General features: G+C 29.3%; 2 protein-coding genes across 2 annotated transcripts; both read left to right on the top strand.

Moving 5' to 3' along the window:
- Window positions 1-2,599: 2,599 nt before the first annotated feature.
- On the top strand, window positions 2,600-4,123 carry LOC106752540 (glucan endo-1,3-beta-glucosidase-like). The gene is made up of 2 exons (XM_014634241.2): window positions 2,600-2,732; window positions 2,999-4,123. The coding sequence occupies exons 1-2, from the start codon at window positions 2,657-2,659 to the stop codon at window positions 3,946-3,948; spliced, it is 1,026 nt and encodes a 341-aa protein (XP_014489727.1). The 5' UTR covers window positions 2,600-2,656; the 3' UTR covers window positions 3,949-4,123.
- Window positions 4,124-15,703: 11,580 nt separating this feature from the next.
- On the top strand, window positions 15,704-18,938 carry LOC106752545. The gene is made up of 3 exons (XM_014634246.2): window positions 15,704-15,968; window positions 16,099-16,231; window positions 17,784-18,938. Exons 2-3 carry the CDS (start codon window positions 16,144-16,146, stop codon window positions 18,623-18,625), a joined length of 930 nt encoding a protein of 309 aa, XP_014489732.1. The 5' UTR covers window positions 15,704-15,968; window positions 16,099-16,143; the 3' UTR covers window positions 18,626-18,938.
- The last annotated feature ends 739 nt before the right edge of the window (window positions 18,939-19,677 follow it).

Genomic DNA, 19,677 nt, shown 5'->3' with positions numbered 1-19,677 from the left:
AAATGAACGAACAGAACAAGAGCAACAAATTACGATGTCACGGGTTGTTGTGTGTGGCTGAGGGAGAGTATGGAGACGAGAGAGAAACAAATTGGATCAGTGAGGAAGGTGGATTAGGGTTAGGAAAGGGTTTCTGATTTTTTTTTTCAATTGGGGCAACAATTGGGATGACAGAGAAAATATTTTGGAGTGACAGAGATGAAAGATAAAGTGAGAGGAATGAGGGAGTTGAGTAAGGGTTTGGGGGTTTCGTTTTTTTTTTTAGTTTTGAGAATGAAAATTATTTAAATATCTTTGACCTTAAAACTTAGAATGAGGGTATTTTTGTTTACTATAATCCGGTACACATTGTTAAAACGTACCAACTGAAAAATAGGCGTACGCGTGTTAACAAACCCCTATATATATTAATACAAATTGTTTACGCTGTTATATAAAAAATTGTTTCTCTAATAAATTATTTTATTCTTTCATTCGTTTGATTTGTTTTTAAATTAATTTTACCATAAAAATAGAAATATATTTCAACTTTATCATTTCATATCTAATAAATTATACGAGTTTATTTTTGTCCATTTACTAATTAAACAAGTTTTGTAATACATGTAAATCAGTATGCACACATATTAATTGGACAAATATGTCTATACATTAATTAAACAGGTATAACAATAAACATTAGTATGTCTATATATTGATTAAACTAACAATAGGATAGATAGACAAGTTTGTCTATACACATGTTAGACACTAATATTTAAAGTATTAATTTTTTTATACAATTTTTTTCATTTGTAATTTTATCTTTTTATGATTTATAATTATCTGTCATTAATAAAATTAAATTTAGAAAAATATTTTTTTTTCATTTTTTAATATATATATATATATATATATATATATATATATATATATATATATATTAATAATACAAATTGTTTACATTGCTTTATAAAAATTTGTCTCTCTAAACAAAATCATGAAACTTAGAGCTCATCTAGCTCCTTGAGCCCTTATTGTCTTCCGTTGGACCCCACCAAAAGGTGTTCCTACCACCAGAGCATAGGAAACATCACAGAGGAAAGTCGCCAATTAAGGGATCTCATCAAAGAGTTGATCTAATCTGATGCTTTGGTTTGTTTCATTCAACAAGGAAATGATAGTTGAGGCAAAGGACACAACAACTTCTTGGGTCGAGAAGTTATCATTGAAATCATCGTCAACTAGCGCTTCCATAAGTAACACAAATAAAAGCTCACAAATGTGGTACTCAGGTTACTTAGATAGTAACACAAACAAAAGTCTATAGTTGACACCTTAGCCTACCTAGATAGTAGCGTCAAGTTAAGACCGTCTAGTTAACACTCGAGCGTACCTAAGGTATCACAAAAGCATGCCTACAAAACGATAATACCTAATAAAACCTACCCAGGTTGACAATACAACATAAAGTTTGTCTAAGTCAGCAGCCCGCCAAGTCAGCAGCATAAAGCAAAAACTATCCTTAGATAATGACACTCAAACAGTCCGACCAAGTGTCAATCCACCTGCAAACTCTACAAGTTTGGCATAGCTCGATCAAGAGATTAGTCATAATCACCCCTCATATACTAATCAAACTCTTGAGACTATGAGACTTATGTACTCACCCGAGCTAATAGATATACTAAAAAGTGGGACCCAACAAGACCCATTAAGTCTTTTCATCTTAGAACAATCCAAAATACTTAACGGGAGAATATTCATATATTCACGCAATCGTAACTAATGTCACTAATTTGACATTAGAGTTACTATTTACATTAAGGTATCATTTTGTTATTATTATCTATTTGAGGTCAATATTATTTCAATAATATTATTTAATATCACAATATAGACAATATAAATCAACTATTCATCCATATTAATCTTATCAATACAAAAAATATTATCCGAGAATACTAACTCATTCTCATACTTATTATTTTATTTTCATAAATTCTAAAACTCTCTAATTAATTTGAGCAAGATTTTCCCTCATATTCCAATCCTTGAAATATACGTGAGAGACTTCAAAAACATTCGAATCACTCACTCTGTCTATCTACATAACCACGTTCAATACTATGCTCAGAACACATTCCATCATTTATGTTTAACGGATTGAAAATTTTAAAATATCTATTTATAAATTTATAATTTAAAAATGTATACAAACTTCTGAAACTCAAATGGAAGTACGGGAGATGGTTGGATTTATTAATTTATTTGTTAATTTCATTACATCATTATATTATTTGTCCTTCTTCTTCCGAATCAAAATTATTGAGATGGAGATTAATGATTAGTCTTCTTAAATGTTTTTAACAGTGACAAGAGAGGGAATATTATAGGTGAGGTGAGAAGAGCATAAACAAATTGCTGGATAACCACCACTGAGATTTGATATCCCTCATCCACTCAAAGCTGTCTGTGTTGCTATTAGAACCACTTCGTGGATGATGCAGTGCTTGACCCGTCATTGACATTGACGCCATAGAAATTGCAGAACAAAAATTAAATGCTCCAAATTACCAACCTACCTTATTTCTCTATATAAAGCAACTACTTTTGAAGCTTAAATTGCAATTCCCTCTTCTCTTTCTTCTTCCTTATAACATTCTTCTCATCATACATGGCTCCATCTCACTCTTCCCTCACTAATATACTCATTCTCTTTCTGCTTCTAATCACTAACTCACTCATAACAGGTATCACCCTCTTTCGATAATCATCATTTCTTTTACACTTTCTTTCCACTTTGGCATCAGTGTTTGATGTTATGACTTCCTTTTAAAACTTGTATTATGTGTTCTGTTAAAACATTGAATATATATATGATTAAAAACTCTAAACACATTTTAAAACTAATTATTGGTTGTATTTCAATGCTAAGAAAATCATGCACGTGGGTATTAAGAACACAAGTTGTAGTACCTTTATGTATTCATTAATGGTACTATTTTGTTTGACTCAGAAGCACAATCTGGAGTATGTTATGGAAGACTTGGTAACAACTTGCCATCCCCCACTGAAGTTGTGGCACTCTACAATCAAAACAACATTCGTAGAATGAGAATTTATGATCCAAATCAACAAGTTCTTCAAGCTTTGAGTGGTTCCACTATTCAGCTACTGTTAGACATTCCAAAGGAAAACCTCCAAAATCTNGCAGNTAGCCAAGANAATGCAAACAAATGGGTGCAAGACAACATNAAAAACTTTCCCAATGTCAGATTCAGATACATTGCAGTGGGAAATGAAGTGAAGCCTNAAGATTCATCTGCANAGTTTGTGGTGTCTGCAATGCAAAACATTCAAAATGCCATTTCTGCAGCAGGCCTCGGAAACCAAATAAAAGTTTCCACTGCCATTGAGTTTGGTGCCTTGGAAGAATCATACCCTCCATCAAAAGGGTTCTTCAGGTCTAATTATAGAGCTGCATATCTTGATGGTGTCATCAGATTTCTAGTAAACAATAACTCCCCATTGTTGGTTAATATTTACACTTATTTCAGTTACATTNACAACCCTACTGACATNAGTCTTGATTATGCACTTTTCACNTCTCCTTCGGTGGTGGTGAATGACGGTTCACTTGGTTATNAAAACCTTTTTNATGCTATGGTGGATGCTGNTTATTCTGCATTGGAGAAAGTAGGNGGTGGCTCAGTNAACATAGTTGTGTCTGAGAGTGGATGGCCCTCTTCTGGTGGGACTGCAACTTCACTTGACAATGCTAGAAAATACAACACAAACTTGGTTCAGCATGTCAAAAATGGAACTCCAAAGAAGCCTGGTAAACCTATTGAAACATATGTGTTTGCCATGTTTGATGAAAATCAGAAGCAGCCAGACTTTGAGAAATTTTGGGGACTCTTCAATCCAACTACTAAACAGCTCAAATACCCTATTAATTTGAATTAGCTAATAAAAGCAAAGTTTATAAGAAATAAGGACTGTGATTCCAAATAAAAGAATTCCACAATATTGTCCTAGAAGATGCAGGTTTATGCATGGAGCTTTATCTTCATTGTTAGAATCTTATTACCATATACTAGCACAGCTAGCTTTTTCAATAAAAGTTTTCCTATTGATATCTTATGAATGTTTTTCCATGTTATGATAAACCTTGACCAATCAAAACATAAGTACATTGCATTTGCATTTCCGTCATGGATCTAGGTATTTTAACATAACTTTTTAACAATTTCTTTTATAGAAGGATATATGTCACTATTTCATTCGTATGTTTAAATTTATTTTAAAAAAAATATTTAAAACGGACCAATCACAAATTATCACATATGCATTGTTAAAAAATTATTAAAAAAGAATTGTTAAAGAAATTTTTTCTTTCCTTGTATACAAAATGTTAGATGACTTTTTAAAAAAGATATATAAATTTTTTTCGTGTAAATTAGTGGTGGTGAATCTTCAAAAAGGATTATAATTGAATAAAAAATTTATGATAGAAAAGAGGATATTTTTTGGAGAAAATATAACTAAAGAAAAGAAGAGACTTTCTGAAAGAAAAAGAGATATAATTTGAGGTTCTCACAAATATAATTATTTTTCCATATCATTTCCAAACTATATTAATTGATTTATAAATTTAACATATTTTTTTAAACAAAATAAGTTAAGTTTCCATTCAATATATACCTCAAATATTTTAAAATAAACTCTAAAAGAAACTATAAATTTTTGGGAAATAAATCACATGATATGTAGTAAAAATAAAAATAAAATATTAAAATTTAGCCGAACACATTTTTAACATTACGTGGAGATTTAAATCCACTATTAGGGTTTATAATTTTTTTTTTCTGAATTTTACACACAAGTAGATCGGGATGTGAGTTTGTAAGAAAAAATGCGAAGTGCATTTTGTATTTTATTTCATTGACTTGTTTAAGTCGTTTCTACACAATTTATAGTCTTTGTAGTTTGTGTAGGTTAACGACGGATGGAGTGGGCTGTCCTTGCATTATTCGAAAAAAACAAAATTCATATTTTAATCTATATATAAATCAAACATAATTCTTTTATTTTTGTTATTCTTTTACTTCATACTTGAATTATAAGTAAGTTTTCTTGGTGTCATTCAGCATTAATTAATTGATTTATGTTATCCTAAACAATAATTTACTTTTTTTTTTCTTGTTCATAAAAGATTTAATTTTACATATTTATTTGATGATGATATTAATTTTGTGTCAAGGGTTTATGAGGTGCAGAAAAAAAATATGAAATATTAAAACAAGATAATTAATTACAAAATTTTATAAACATTTTTTGAGAATTTGTTTATATATGCTCACTTATAATATTTTTATACTTAATGAAATATAATCATAAATTTATATCATAACTTTTAATTATAACATAATTATATTTATTTATTAATATACAATAAAGTTAAAATTATGATTATATGAATAACTAGAAAAAAAATCATATCGTAGATCTCTAGATTCACAACTTTTTATTATAAAATATTTAATATAAAAATGTTTAACAATTTTATTTTTGTAAAAATTATTTAACAAGTAATAAAAATCAGAAAAATGAAATCAAACTAAAACTAATCACTCATATTTGAATCCTAAGTTTAATTCAAATAACTTTTAATGGTATCCTTTTGTTATGCAGAAGCACAATGTAGAGTTTTTATGGAAGACTTGGCAATGGAGTTTGCATGTATTTATTCTTTAAATGGAACTTCTCTTTTTAATATTTATAGTATGCAATAAATAATTTATAGATATATTATATTTCCTTCAATTCTAATAGACTATTTGTCTTTCATTGTTGTATGAGATGAGGTTAATGTATTAACATTTTGTTTGGATTTTGAGCCATATATGGTTGGGAAAAATATATTTTATTTCATTATGAATTATCTTATATTAATAGATATTTAATTAAATTAAAGTACTGTATGCTTAGCCAGTCAAAATTCATTATAAGTAGGTTTCTCAACAAAGTACAGAAAAAAAATTACAAAATTAAAATTTTTAAATATCATTTTCTATTTAAAATCAGTCACATATTGAATTTATTAATTTGTTTTAACTTCATCCATTCAAAATTCTTGAATCAAAATATTAAATTTTATTTACGCATTCTAAATTTAATTAATTTAAATTTCACTAGACACCTGGATCAATGTTTGGGTGTAGTCTATTGGACCGTATTGGACAGAATTCCATGAGATGGGCTGATTTCAGTGCCGAGGATTTTCAATTTGGGCTTTAAGCCCTATTTATATAAAAAAATAAGGGGGTTACTCCCTGTACCTCCCCAATTCTAACCCCCACCCCCCATTCCATTTTTAAGATTTGTTTTATTAGTTTACTTTTTATATTAATTTTCAGATATTTTAATAATGGAATTTATATGTTTTGATGTATTATTTTTAAATATATTTTTAACGTATAAATGGAAGAGTGAGAGTTGCAGAGAGTGTTTGGNAAAAATAAAAAAAACATAAAGATTAATTTTGTATTTAAAAAAAAATCCAAAAAAATTGGGAGGGGTGGGGGTTGGAATTGGGGAGGTACAGGGAGTAACTCCCAAAAAATAATCACATCAAAATTAAATGTAAAATGAAGCCTAATTTACTTTTTAAACAAAAAAAAAATGTAAATTGTTTAACTTTTCAGTTCTAAGAGAAGAAGAAAAAATACATTTCTTAATCAAAATTAAAATTTAGAAAGATAAAATTTATAATGAAATGAATAATAAATACAAATAATTAATTTATAAAGTTTTTATATTTTTACCTATTTAAAATTTATTTCTATTAAAATCTTACCGAGCTTACATTTCTATTAAAATTTATATTTTTGTCATGAATTTGATGTAATTTTTTCTCTTAAAATAAACTTCAACTTGGCAAAATTCTCATATTTATTTAAATTTTATTTAGTGTAAAACGATAATGAAAAATAGAATAAAAGACTTTTTTAAAATCAAGAATCAATAATCTTGTAAATCTAATAAATGTGGATAAAACATAATATTACAATTCATTTAACCTTACTAGAATGGATATAGTAGTACAAAATATAGGTAACATCATTAACTATATTTTGAGTACTGAAAAACCCTGCTCATAGTTAACATGACTAATATTATTGATCAAAATCTATTCAAATATTACAAAGTTATAAGTAGTTATGTTCATTAAATGTCTAAGAAATTAATGTGTACAGTGTATGAGAGTAGATAAAGCCAATCCATTGTATTGCATTGAATTGAATGCATTTTAAGACTTTATCTCTACACTCTTTAATTCACTCTTAATGATTGAAAACGTTTTACCACAAACAGACATTGCACATGAAAGTCTATTTTCGTGTCCAAAGATTTAGATATCTGTGTTTTGTTCTTTAATTAAACTTCAATTTTATCTTTAAAATATATAATTTAATTCAATGTAAACTTTTTTTTTATAAAATTTAAAACTTAATTAAACAATAACACTAATTATAACCAACCCTGTTAAAGGTAGGTTTAAGTAAAACTTATTTTTATACTATCATAAAAAATAGGTTAAGTATGTTTTTGGTCCTTTAATTTTAAGTGAAAATTATAATTAATCTCTTTTAGAAATTTTAGATTAATTTAGTTCCTCATCTTTAGAAGTATGTGAATTTAGTTTTTTTAACCATATTTTGTTAAGTTTATTTGAGATTTTAAACGCATTTTTCAACTAACATTGAAAAAATATGTGTCATGAAATGCATTTGAAATATCAAATAAACTTAACAAAATTTGGTTTAAAGAATTAAATACACACATTTCTAAAGTTGAGGAACTAAATTAGACCAAAGTTTCAAAGACAAATTAATTTTAATTTTCAATGAAAGTTAAGAGATAAAAACATATTTAACCCTAAAAAACTCTATATACAAATTGATATTATCTCTCATAAATGTGAAATTTTTATTTCTATTACTTCAAGGACAAATCTTGCTCTTCCACATAGATAGATGATCAAACCACTATTTGATATGAATTTTGTTCTTGACTATTTGCAAAAATAACATGCACATTTGATGACGTGGTCATTGGATCCTTTTGTCTTTCTTTTCATGGACGTTTCTTCGGTGTCCTTTAAAATAAAGAGTTAGCATTTCCAACCACGAGTACTCCTTCATACCGTCATTCATATTAACCAAGAAGACTTTCGGTACATGGATCATTGTACTCGCTGAGCAGGTCACCAAGACGAACCCAGACTTTGATACCACTTGTTAGGTTTACCAAGTGAAGGGGTTCACTAAGGAGACACAACACCAATGAGACTTGAGTCCAACCACATAAGGGATTAACATCACTCTCTACCTAAAACCTTAAGACAATGGGTTAATAGGTATTCTCCTTTATATGAATGTAGGACTTAGACTCACACTTGGATTCCCAATATTGATGTTTTTCCACATGAATTCAATTAAAACACGACACATGATTGGGTCTAAAACAATAAGCAACACAATTGAATGGATCATGATGGAGCCTCTATGTAACCAGGAGAAGGAAGATGAAATTACTTTAGGCACAAGAAGCAAACGTTGAAGCTTTTGAATGGTGATACCTAACCTTTCCCACATGACTATGAAGTTCCCAGTCGGTGAAGCAACAATCCCAACACAATATGAAGAATTATGTGTATTAGGGGCAAACCTACACACACTCTTCGTCCATATACAAAAGGAATTGACCCAAAAGGATTTCACATGTAGTCAATCTTCTTGCCATTGACAAAGCGTTAGGGTTTGAAGTCAAAGGGTTGTTCCCATACATAAGGTCTCTCCTGATAGCCTAAGCATTCACCAAAACCTGAGGATCTTTTGAAATGTGGTATCCCATGAAGTGTGTGTCCTTCATGGCCTTTAGAGGAATAAACAACGAAATAAAAGGGTGTAATCAAAGTGTTTCTTTAAACATGACTTGCAGGTATAAAAGGTTGTTTATGTCATTCTCTTTAACTTCTCTTCCATGACTAACCACTTGATCAAGCTCTCATTTCACTTTTCTCTAGACACTTTAGGTTGCACAAAAGCTTTGTCATCACCCATTCAATTGTGTTTGTTGTTTCTGACCCATCCATATGTCATGTTTTTATGAGATCAACATGGAAAGGGAACCAAAACCCTTTCAAAAGATCATTGAAGGAAAACACTCTTTCCAAGTATCTTTAGATTTAAGGATTGAAATGTTTGATATTTTCACATCATGGAAGGCTTTTTGTGTTTCCTCTTATTTCTTTTTCTTTGGTGGAAAATCAAACAATAGATAGTATTTTCTATGAGCTTATGCTACTATGGTGGTGACAATATACAATAATGAAAACGTGTATATAACTAAAAGATGTGAACTATTAAAGGATGGACATTTGATACAAATCACGAGCACGAGTGCATTGACCATAACTGATAGAAGAATGCCAAATGACAAATTAGCGAGCATAATATTAATTAGTGACCTGATATTTTTCTAGTATTTATTTTGTAGATCAATTTCAAAATGTTAAAATTTGTTAGACTTCATCATCTATTTATTGTATTGTTTGTTTAATATGATGATTTATGTTCTTAACATATTTTACCTAAATGTCTTTAATGTAAGGTTTAAGAGTCAAACTATGTCTCCAGATATGAAAACTCTGAGTTCTAGAAAGAAATAAAAGAAATTTTTACCTGTAAAAGAATATATGATGCTAAATCAATTAGAATTTAAATATTTGTATAATATGTAATAGTAAAGAAAGAGATAAATATGTTAAATTGCATAACATCTTTACAAAATAATAATTTATGATACGATGATATTCCTACATGTCACAATGTCACAATTATAACATTTTTTATATCCCACAAATAAAGAAAAATGAATGCATTAGCATCAACTTTGTATAGGTGTGTGACCTAGTCTCTAATCAAGATGACCCTCTAACTAGATGGCTAATGTGTTTTGTAAATATCTGAAAAATCGACTCAAGAAACATCAATCACACAATGATAAAACAATTTATATATTAATTAATAATTGACAAATAGTGTACGTTAAACCTTCAGCCATATATTTTTATTTTTTTGGAAAAGAAAAATTGGCAATAGCATGAATGTAACTCACTCTCAACCCTCACTAGTTGTTTTCTTTTCTGAATAAATGTAGACAACCTGTTAAATAAATATTATAGTTAGAGAGGGTTTGACATAATTTAAAACAATTTAAATTGTCTTTTTAATTCATAGACTTTTAATAGAAATAATTTAAAATACAAAGAAATTGTGTTTTTCATAGACTTTTAATTGTAATGTCAAATCCAGGCATCCAGCTTTTCCATAAAATCGAGCGGGAAAGTGAAAAAGAATATAAAGAAATGTTTGGCATGGAAAGCGGGTAAGCAAAATGTATGAAATATGAAATAAATACATCCCTCATTTAATTTTTAATTCATAAATAGTTATTTAGTGTTGGTTAACTCACATAATATTTAATTATTATTTTTGAGAGTGGATCTAATCCACTTTATCATTATTTTTTTCTTATTTTTTCTATTTTTTTATTTAGCGTTCAATTTTCACCGACTTTAATAACTTTTCTTTTTCTTTTACCTATATCATTTAATAACAACTAATATACAACCTTCTCATGTATTATTTGTTTTAAATATGCTAGATAATTAATTGTTATATATCATACAAAATTAATATATAATAATATATTTTATTTGTAATAATATATTGGAAGATAGTACAATATATTTTTGCTAAAAGAAAATACATAATTTAATGACGGACAAAACGTAAGTGCATAAAAATCTTATTAATTATACTCTATAAAAGAAATAAATTAGAATAAATTATACCTCATTAAATTATCTTTCATGAAAACAGTAACCAAAGCACTGTTAAAGAATAATTTGTTTCAGAAAAAAGAGTTGAAAAATAGCTTATGATAAGTATATGATATCAATTTACTTTAAGTAATTCAAGGGTTAATCTATACTCTTAAGATTACAATAGTGATACCAGGGAGAGAGAGTATTACCGTTGTTTTGGTTCTGGTGAGGTAAAATATATTATAATATAAAATATGTGATTAAAGTTAATTTAAACAGAGTTTAATTATATTTAACGGTTGCTAATTAATTTGACTAGAATCTAAATAGCTAGGTTGGACTTTGACATAAAGTGGGACCATGATAGGTTGATGTACTTGAGTTGAAAAAGGAAACAGAATGAATCCATTTGCATTGCATGGGTTTGGCAAGAATCTGAGAAAGGAATGAGAACTCTAAGGTGAAATATGCATTTGATTATTGTATCCAAAGCATATGCATGACTAACCTCTCTCATTCACCATTCCTCCACCTTTCTTCCTCCTTCCATAAACATACAATCAATCAATCACATTCATGTACTTATTTTACCTTTTCTACAATAATTCAACCTTTTTTACTCAAACATAAGGAAAAACAATTTATTTAGAATGCTAATACGATTATACAATACATAGTATACCATCCCTAATTAATGAAGTCATTAAAGCAAAAGTGACTTAAAAATTCAAATTACCAAATCTCATTCATTATTCACAATTGTAAAAATTTATATTAATTATCTTAGACTTAAATTCATATTTTAATATTTTAAATCTAATTTGTTTATTGGATTGAATATAAATTGAAAAAAAAAATAGATTTTAAAAATCGAAGATGCATTTAAGTATTTTATATTATGAAATAGATGATTGAGTCAAACTCAAATAAGGTAGAATCAGATTTAACTCACGCAAGATCGATTCGAGTTTGACTATAACTCAAGCCAAGTCAACCTAATTATCCAAAGCCTAGTAGAGTAAGTTATGGATCTAGCTCAAGTAGAATCAAGATGAGTCCATATTCACTTGACTCGAAGTAGGTCCACACAATCATCTAAGTTAGATCGATTCACGTTCAATTGAGTTGGGCTAAATCCAGGTTGATCCTAATCCAATCAAGATTAGGTCGATCCTAACATAATCAAGAACATGTTGAAGTCTAGCCCAATCAAGACCAAGTTAGCCCTAACTCAATCAAAACCAAGTCGAATCTAGTCAGAGTCAAGTAAACCTAGATATAAGTTTAGCTAAGTAAACGTGGACCCATATCGAGCTGAGTTAGTTTGGGCTTAGATCTAGTCGGGTCATGGGTTCAAGTCGAGCCAAGTTGGTCTTAGCCTAGGTCGAGTCAAGTTGGCCTTAACCCTAGTCAAGCCAATTTACCACAAGCTCATGTTGAGTTAAGACAACTTAAACCCAATTCGAGTCTAGACACTTAGGCCTAGGTTGATTATAGTAGTTCTAGGTCCAAGTCAAGTTGAGTCGCTCGAGCCTATGCTGAAAGGAGACTGCCTAGGCCTAGGTCAAGACAAGAGTGTTTATGACCATGTCAAGTCAAGATAGCATGGACCCTAATCAAGCTAAGTCAACTTGTGGTAGGTCAAGTCGAGTTGGTCTAGATCCAATTAGTCAAGTTGAGACAACTCGAACCAATTTTGACATGAGAAAACTCAAATTAAAGTTGAGACGAGTCACCCTTTGAGTCTATCAACCCCCACATTCATTCAAGTTGTGTTGAACATATGTTGAATCAAGATAGATCGAGATTAGAGTTGAGTCATAGGTGAGATTGAGACAAACCAACTTAGATCAGACCAAGACAAATTCAATCCACATTCAACTGAAACATTAGACCTACCTTAAGTAGAGATTATGTTAAGATAAGTTGATTTACACTAATTTAGATTAATCATACATCATATTTAATCTAATTGAGAAACTCAACTTATTTTAAATTTAATCTAATTTATATCAAATTCAAAAAAAAATCTAAATCAAACTAATGTAATTAAAATAGATATAAGTTTTATGCTTTATTGCATCTCAATTAGATATAGATTGGATTTTGAAAAATATAGTCTCTAGTAAGATATAGGTAGAAAAAGGTAAGCCTCATTCTAGGAATATGAATTGTATAACATGTTTTTATTGTATAAAAAAAGGGTACACTTCAAATAAATGTAGAATAAAACATTATGATGTTCCAAGTGGAAGATATGTTTGGATTCCTATTATAAAGCAATATGCCTCTAACCTAAAGGACCCAAATAAAAGTTTAGGGACCAAAATTCATTGGTTTTGTTATGCAAATTAAAATTCAAAAAGAATAAGAAAATATATATGGTATCTGGTAAAAATTTTATGAGCTTTGAAAAGATTTAGAAATCTTAAATATATTTTAAGTGCCTAAAAATATTAAGATAGCGTTTTTTGAAAAATAACATACAAATGATCAATTATTCTAGGTGATAATTGATTACCAAAGTCTTAAAATGTTTATCTTAGCTCAAATATACAAATTTGGCTCTAGAATAATCGATTATCAAGAGTGATAATCGATTATCTTAAGTTATAGAGTAAAAAAAAGTTTTAAGAATCTATTTTAGATTTTAAGGAGAATATTTCATTTAGGGGGTGTAAAATTTTAATGATTGAAATAGAGCTAAATTCTTTTTGAATTAACTAATTTAGGGGGAGCATAAAGATTACATAAATTTTCAATTATGATAAAAAAAAAAGGAGAAATAATTTGATTGACATCTTGTGATAATTGAACATATTTAAGGGGGATACATATGATTATGTTGATATCTTGTTATTTTTCTCTATTTTGGATTAATAATTCTTTTTCCCTTAGTTGTTAATTAAGAACAAGACCTTCAAGAACAAGACATATCACAACCCTTTAAAAAATAATAATTTTGAACTAGTAAATCCTGCAATTGTTAATCGATTACCAACAAACATAATCAATTAGGAAAGTCAGATTGGTCTATAAATAACAAAAACTTGCATATTTCAAGCCAACACAGACCATATCAACCAATTGAGCAATACGGGCATAATTTTAAGCAATAATTTGAAATTCAATCAATATCTTAGCCAAAAATCAATCATTTCCTATTGCTATTACCATATGTAAAGCCAAATCGCATAATCCATTATAGTCCAAATTTGTCAAAACACACCCTTATGCTTTTTAATTCATTCTCAAATATAAGTTTGATCATACGATATACCTCATTCAAAACTCATATCACTAGTCAATTTAAATTAAAATACATATTCATGTATATTGAATCATTTACTCCAAATTACCAATTAACAAAAATAAATCATGCTAAAAGCAACCAATAAATTACAGGTCAATTCCTAACATCAAATTTCAACTCTTCATCAGAGCATATTAGTAAGATAACTCCAAACACATGCAAAACATACCCAATTTCATGACTTCAAGAAAAATTTCACCCTAAATAATAACAAAACAAAATTAAACTATAATGTAGCTCCCTTCACCTTAACCAAAGATGTTTCTCTCAAACAAAGTTCCCTATAAAACCAAAATGCACACAATTTCCAAAACAAACAACAAAAGTCCTAATTAGAATTCTAAGTCTACCATAATAATAAAAAACAATAGAAAATCAGAACCTTGAATCTTATATATGGTTCTAAAACCACGTGTAACTCAGGCTCAAACCCTAAAAAGAGAAAAAAAATTACTATTTTATTTGACTCTTTAATATAATATAGTATATTCGTAGATTCCACTACAAAGATAATAACTATAATTTTTTATCGTAAAAAAATGAAAAACGAATTATATAAACTAGAGAAATATTAGATAAAGTTTAAAAAATTTGGTTTAGTTGTAAAAGAGATTATGGTTTTATAAAATAAACTTTAGTTATAAAAAAACTTTTATATAATTTTAACTCTTTAATATTAAAATACTTTAGTGTTTTTTTTAAATTTAATTGCTTCAAGATTCACAATTACATTTTTTATAATAACTACAAGTTTTCGTTATGAATGTTATCAATTTTTAATTTTTTTTCTCATGCTAACTCATCTTGAAATATAAAGAAAATAAAACAAAATTAATAAGCACCGAAATAAAGATTGAATAAAAGAATTTTGGATTGAAATTAACTGGTCTCAATAATATAAAATATAAATATAAGTTTTTGCCGCATAAATTCTTCTTAAAGTAGGTGACATCTCTGTATTAATTTAATGACAGACGAATAAAAAGAAAAAAGAAAAAGAAAAAAAAGGTCAAATAAAAAGAATCATGACACTATTGATTATATACATAAAATAAGGAGGTATAATAAAACTATTAATTATATAAATAAAGTAAGTAGGTAACCTAATAGTTATATAAATAGGAATAATATCTAATTCTAAAAATTATGAAATGCAAATACTGTTACATAAAGTAAAATAAGAAGTGTTTCCATTTAAAAGTAATATCATTTAATATGTATAAAACCAAATCTTATATCTTAAATGAAAAAGATTAGATGAAAAATAGTAAAATTAGATATTGTTGAGATTTTGTAGGGATTTGTTAGTTTGATCTGCGATGAGAGGGAGAGAGAAAGGGAGAAGGAAGAGGATGTTGTGGAGAGATCATTAATAATTAATTAATTTTTGTATTGATATTAGATAGAAGGTGATAAAAGAAATAAATAAAAAAATAAATAAAAGAAGAAAGAAGATGATGATTCATGAAACTGAAACAAAACAAAGGAGAAAGAAAACCATGTGCTATAAATAGAGAAGCGACTATGATAGGGTCTCACTTCAAAGGAATTGCTTCCAAGGCGTGACAAGAAACCTCAGAGCTATTCCTCTGTCTGGGGTCCATTCACAATTACACATATTCATTCATTCTTTCATTCCTGCTTTCATCCTAATGCTTCTTTTATAGACATCCTTAATTTCATCTTCTTCTTCTTCTTCCATCAATCAATCATCCTTTTCTTGGTTGCTTTCTTCGTCTCATGTGTTGGTGTCTCCATACACACATATAGATACGGGTAACTCTCTTTTCTCTCTCTTTCTTTCTCTCTGCTGAGGTAATTCGTGAAATCCGTGCCCGCCTCTCCCTTTTGCCAAAGTTTGCAAATTTTCTCTTATATTGTGCCTCTGCCCTGCTTGCGACCGAAGCTTTCCAATTTCCTCTTCTGGGTCCTTTGCTTTTTGGGTCTGGGAATGGCTAATTGGAGAAAACAACAAGGTGAGAGTCATCATCAAGTGGCTCACTGGCGATCCTATTCCAACAGCAGAAAGCCTCCTTTGGGTTAGTACACTTTTCTTTTTCTTCGTTTGGGTTCTGAACCCGCGTTTAATTCTTGTTGCATGGATTACTCTTTTGGTGTTTTCTTTTTTCCTTTTTTTTTATTTTCGTTTTCAGACCGCTTTGAAAATTGGGTTGCGGTGGAATTGTTGCACGTTTTATGATGACGCTGCTTTCTAGTGATTATAATTGGGGTTTTGGTTTGAAAAAGTGGGGTTCCCTTTTTTTTGAAAATGGTCGGTTTTGAGTAATCATGGCTCATTTGCCTTTCTTTGCTGTGTGATGGAGTTCTAATTTTGTCCTAGTCGTGTGTTTCTAGGAACTAGCTTTAGTTAGATACAGGTTTGTATTGGAGTTCTTTCATTTGTTAAATGTATTAGTTATATTCAATTTACTTAGTTGAGTGAGGAGTGATTTGATTCGGCCGCTGTGAAACCCTGCCTCTTTTGTGTTTGAAGGCTTAGAGCTTGATTATTCAATGTCGGGTTTGTGTTGTGTGCTAAAGGGCGAAGTTAAGGGTTATGATGGAGGGTTTAGGTTTCATTTACTTGTCATTGAAAGTAACTATGAGCTTCAATTATCAAAGGGATGACCTCTAAGGTTATAAAGTGCTGTCATATCTTTGGTTGGTAGGTTGTTGTGTCGTAGTTTGTTGGTATTGATGCTTTGCATGGCCAATAGATTGATCGGTTCCAATGTCATTGAATTATTTAAATGGACTGGTTTAACATGCATTACTAACTATACTTTTGTAGTGGATCCAGGCAAGTTCTGCTATGTTATACTATTTGTGTGTGCTTTGAGCCCAAACTGGTGTGCTGTATGATAAAACTTCACATTAGCAGATTGTCGAAGCCTAGGCTAAACTATTCCTATGATATCTCTTTTACAAATGTAGCAATCATGATTTCTGTCATGTTCTGAAACTGAAAATGTCTTGATTTTGGCAATTTCTAAAAAATATCTTTAGACTCATCCATCCAATTATGCATGTTATTATTTAAGTGAAATCCAATTACTGCAAACATAACTGAATCTCCTTTTTTTTTAATAACTTGGTATGTTGTGTTCTAAATTGAAACTGTCAAAGGTATATATTAATGGAATCTTTTGGAAACATATTTGACTCTTTGAAGCAATACCTACACAATTCAATTATTGAAAGAGTAATGTAGTTATTGATCCTTGGTTAGTTAAAATCTCTATTATCTCAAGTTTGAATTGAAACTGTTGATTTTGGCAAATGTTACTAGTTATTAATTGAATATTTCATGACGAGAGTATAATGGTTTGTCACAACTTTTTCTTTCCTTTAAAATGTGTTAAAGTACTAGCATGGTAATTGCAAAAAAAGAAATTGAGAATGTATTAGTATCAGATCTGAACTGCATGAAGGGTAAGACAGTTCTTTTGCATGAGATTTGACATATTATTTAGTGTCTTTCCTTGTGTTTTTATTTTGTTTAGACTGCAACACCTTCTGTTATGTGATTTGGCCATGATGGTAGGAGTTTCCTTTTATTGACAACTGATCTGCTTAATTTTCTTGGTTCAGACAATTACCATTCAAACATGCCTGCCTGGGAAAAGAAATTTTGTTCTTCAATTGGCTCAGTTCCATGGCGAAAGATTGTAGAAACCAAGCAATATATGCATCTGTTTGATAATGTGGTGAACTGGGATGACTCTGCTGGCAAGGAGGCATTTGAAAATGCAAAAAGGAAGTATTGGGCTGACATCAACGGCTTTCCCTGCAGCATATCGTTGCCTGATCCAGACATTTACATCGATAATGTAGATTGGAATGCAATTGTTGACCCTGAACTTATTCTGGATTTGGAAAGAGAAGCATTAAGAGTCCCTTGTAAGGGAGTGGTAAGAAATGATCAAGATGTTGTGATTATTGGTGGTGCTCTATACTTAAATGATCAGAAGCTTCCATGTACTGGATGGGGGGATGATGAAGAGGAACAGCCAAAGCCTTCTGCTCCAACTACTGCTATCACATGCGGGGGGACAAACCTGCATGAACACAATGAAGTAGAATTTGGACAACAACAGGATCATGCCGACCCTGCAAAAGAAGTCGAATTGCAAGGTTGGAAGAATGATTCTTGGGGCTGGAATCATAGGGAACAGTGTGGTGGTGGTGGTGGTGACATGAACAAAATGGGAAGAGGAAGAAACGGTGGTGGATATGGTAATTGGGGAACATGTGATGGCCATTACAGAAGGAGAGAAAACAATGCTTGGTCTAAAACCCCTCATGCATATAATGGTAACAATAATGAGAATAATGTGAATAGGGGAAGAAGAAACTACAGAGGTGGAGGAGGAAGAAAGGGGAATTTGATTTATGTGCCTAAGGAGGTTCTTCCTACACCTGCTGCATGGTAAAAAGAATACAAAACAAAGGCTAAGTGTCAAAGACCTTAGACTGAGACTGCAATGACTTTAATGAAACTTCTAGGAGGTTAGTTTTGTGAAGGTGGCTAAAGATATAAATTTTGTTATGTTAGTAAAACATGTAAGATAAAGTAGCTTATATGACAAGACAGAATTTTATATTTGAATACATTTGTATGGAAGGCCTATGGTATATTTTGGAGTTTATAGTCTAAGTATAGTAGTCCCTTATGTGGTGATAGGTTTATTATGTATATGCTGAGAAAGTATGCATAGATGAAGCAAAATCGTTTATTCTTGTTTCCTTCATGATGTGTGCTACTATTTTTTATTTCTTTTTCTTAGTCTCATATGTGTTGCTTTACATTGTTATATCTGACATGACATTAGTGGAAAACTGGGTCCTGTTTATTTTTATGTTTCAAAAATTATTTCCAAAATTTCTGAAATTAAAAAATAAAAACTTTGGAAACAACATTGTTTTTAAAATTAAATGAATTCAAAATATTATCTTTGAGTGGTTTTCACTTTTATTACTCTATTTGTATTTTTTTTCTTTTCTTTTTTTTACTCCATTTTAGTGTATAAATATAAACATTTATATTCTTATTTTCATCTTTAAAATTTGTTTTTGGAAATAGTTTTATATAATAGCTTTCAAAACACCTTTAAGCTGTTTTAACTTGTTATATCAAACTTTATCTTTTTCTTTTTTGTATTTTATCATCTTTTTCTGTCATTTCAATCCTCAAAATATATTTTTTTATAAATTGTTTGATAAGATTTTTTTGTTTTAACTTATAAAGAAAAAGTAATTGCATACCGAATCTTAGTATATAAAGATATATACTTTTTTATTTGAATTATTTATTAATATTCTAAAAACAAAACTGAACATCATTGGTTATTTCTAGCATAAATAAGTAATAATGTATGTCAATATGTTATTCAAGCATGCTTTTAACATCATGATTTTGCTAACACACTTTATATATATATATATATATATATATATATATATATATATATATATATATATATAT

The sequence above is a fragment of the Vigna radiata genome, unplaced genomic scaffold (assembly GCF_000741045.1).
Source record: "Vigna radiata var. radiata cultivar VC1973A unplaced genomic scaffold, Vradiata_ver6 scaffold_154, whole genome shotgun sequence".
NCBI lineage: Eukaryota > Viridiplantae > Streptophyta > Magnoliopsida > Fabales > Fabaceae > Vigna > Vigna radiata.
The sequence above is the reverse complement of the archived record's forward strand: the minus strand, read 5'-3'. Positions and strand labels throughout refer to the sequence as shown.

Coding starts and splice junctions, on each gene's coding strand:
- LOC106752545 (XM_014634246.2), top strand. CDS start 16,144: ATGGCTAATTGGAGAAAACAACAAGGTGAGAGTCATCATCAAGTGGCT. Junction 16,232..17,783: donor CAGCAGAAAGCCTCCTTTGG/GTTAGTACACTT, acceptor TTCTTGGTTCAG/ACAATTACCATTCAAACATG.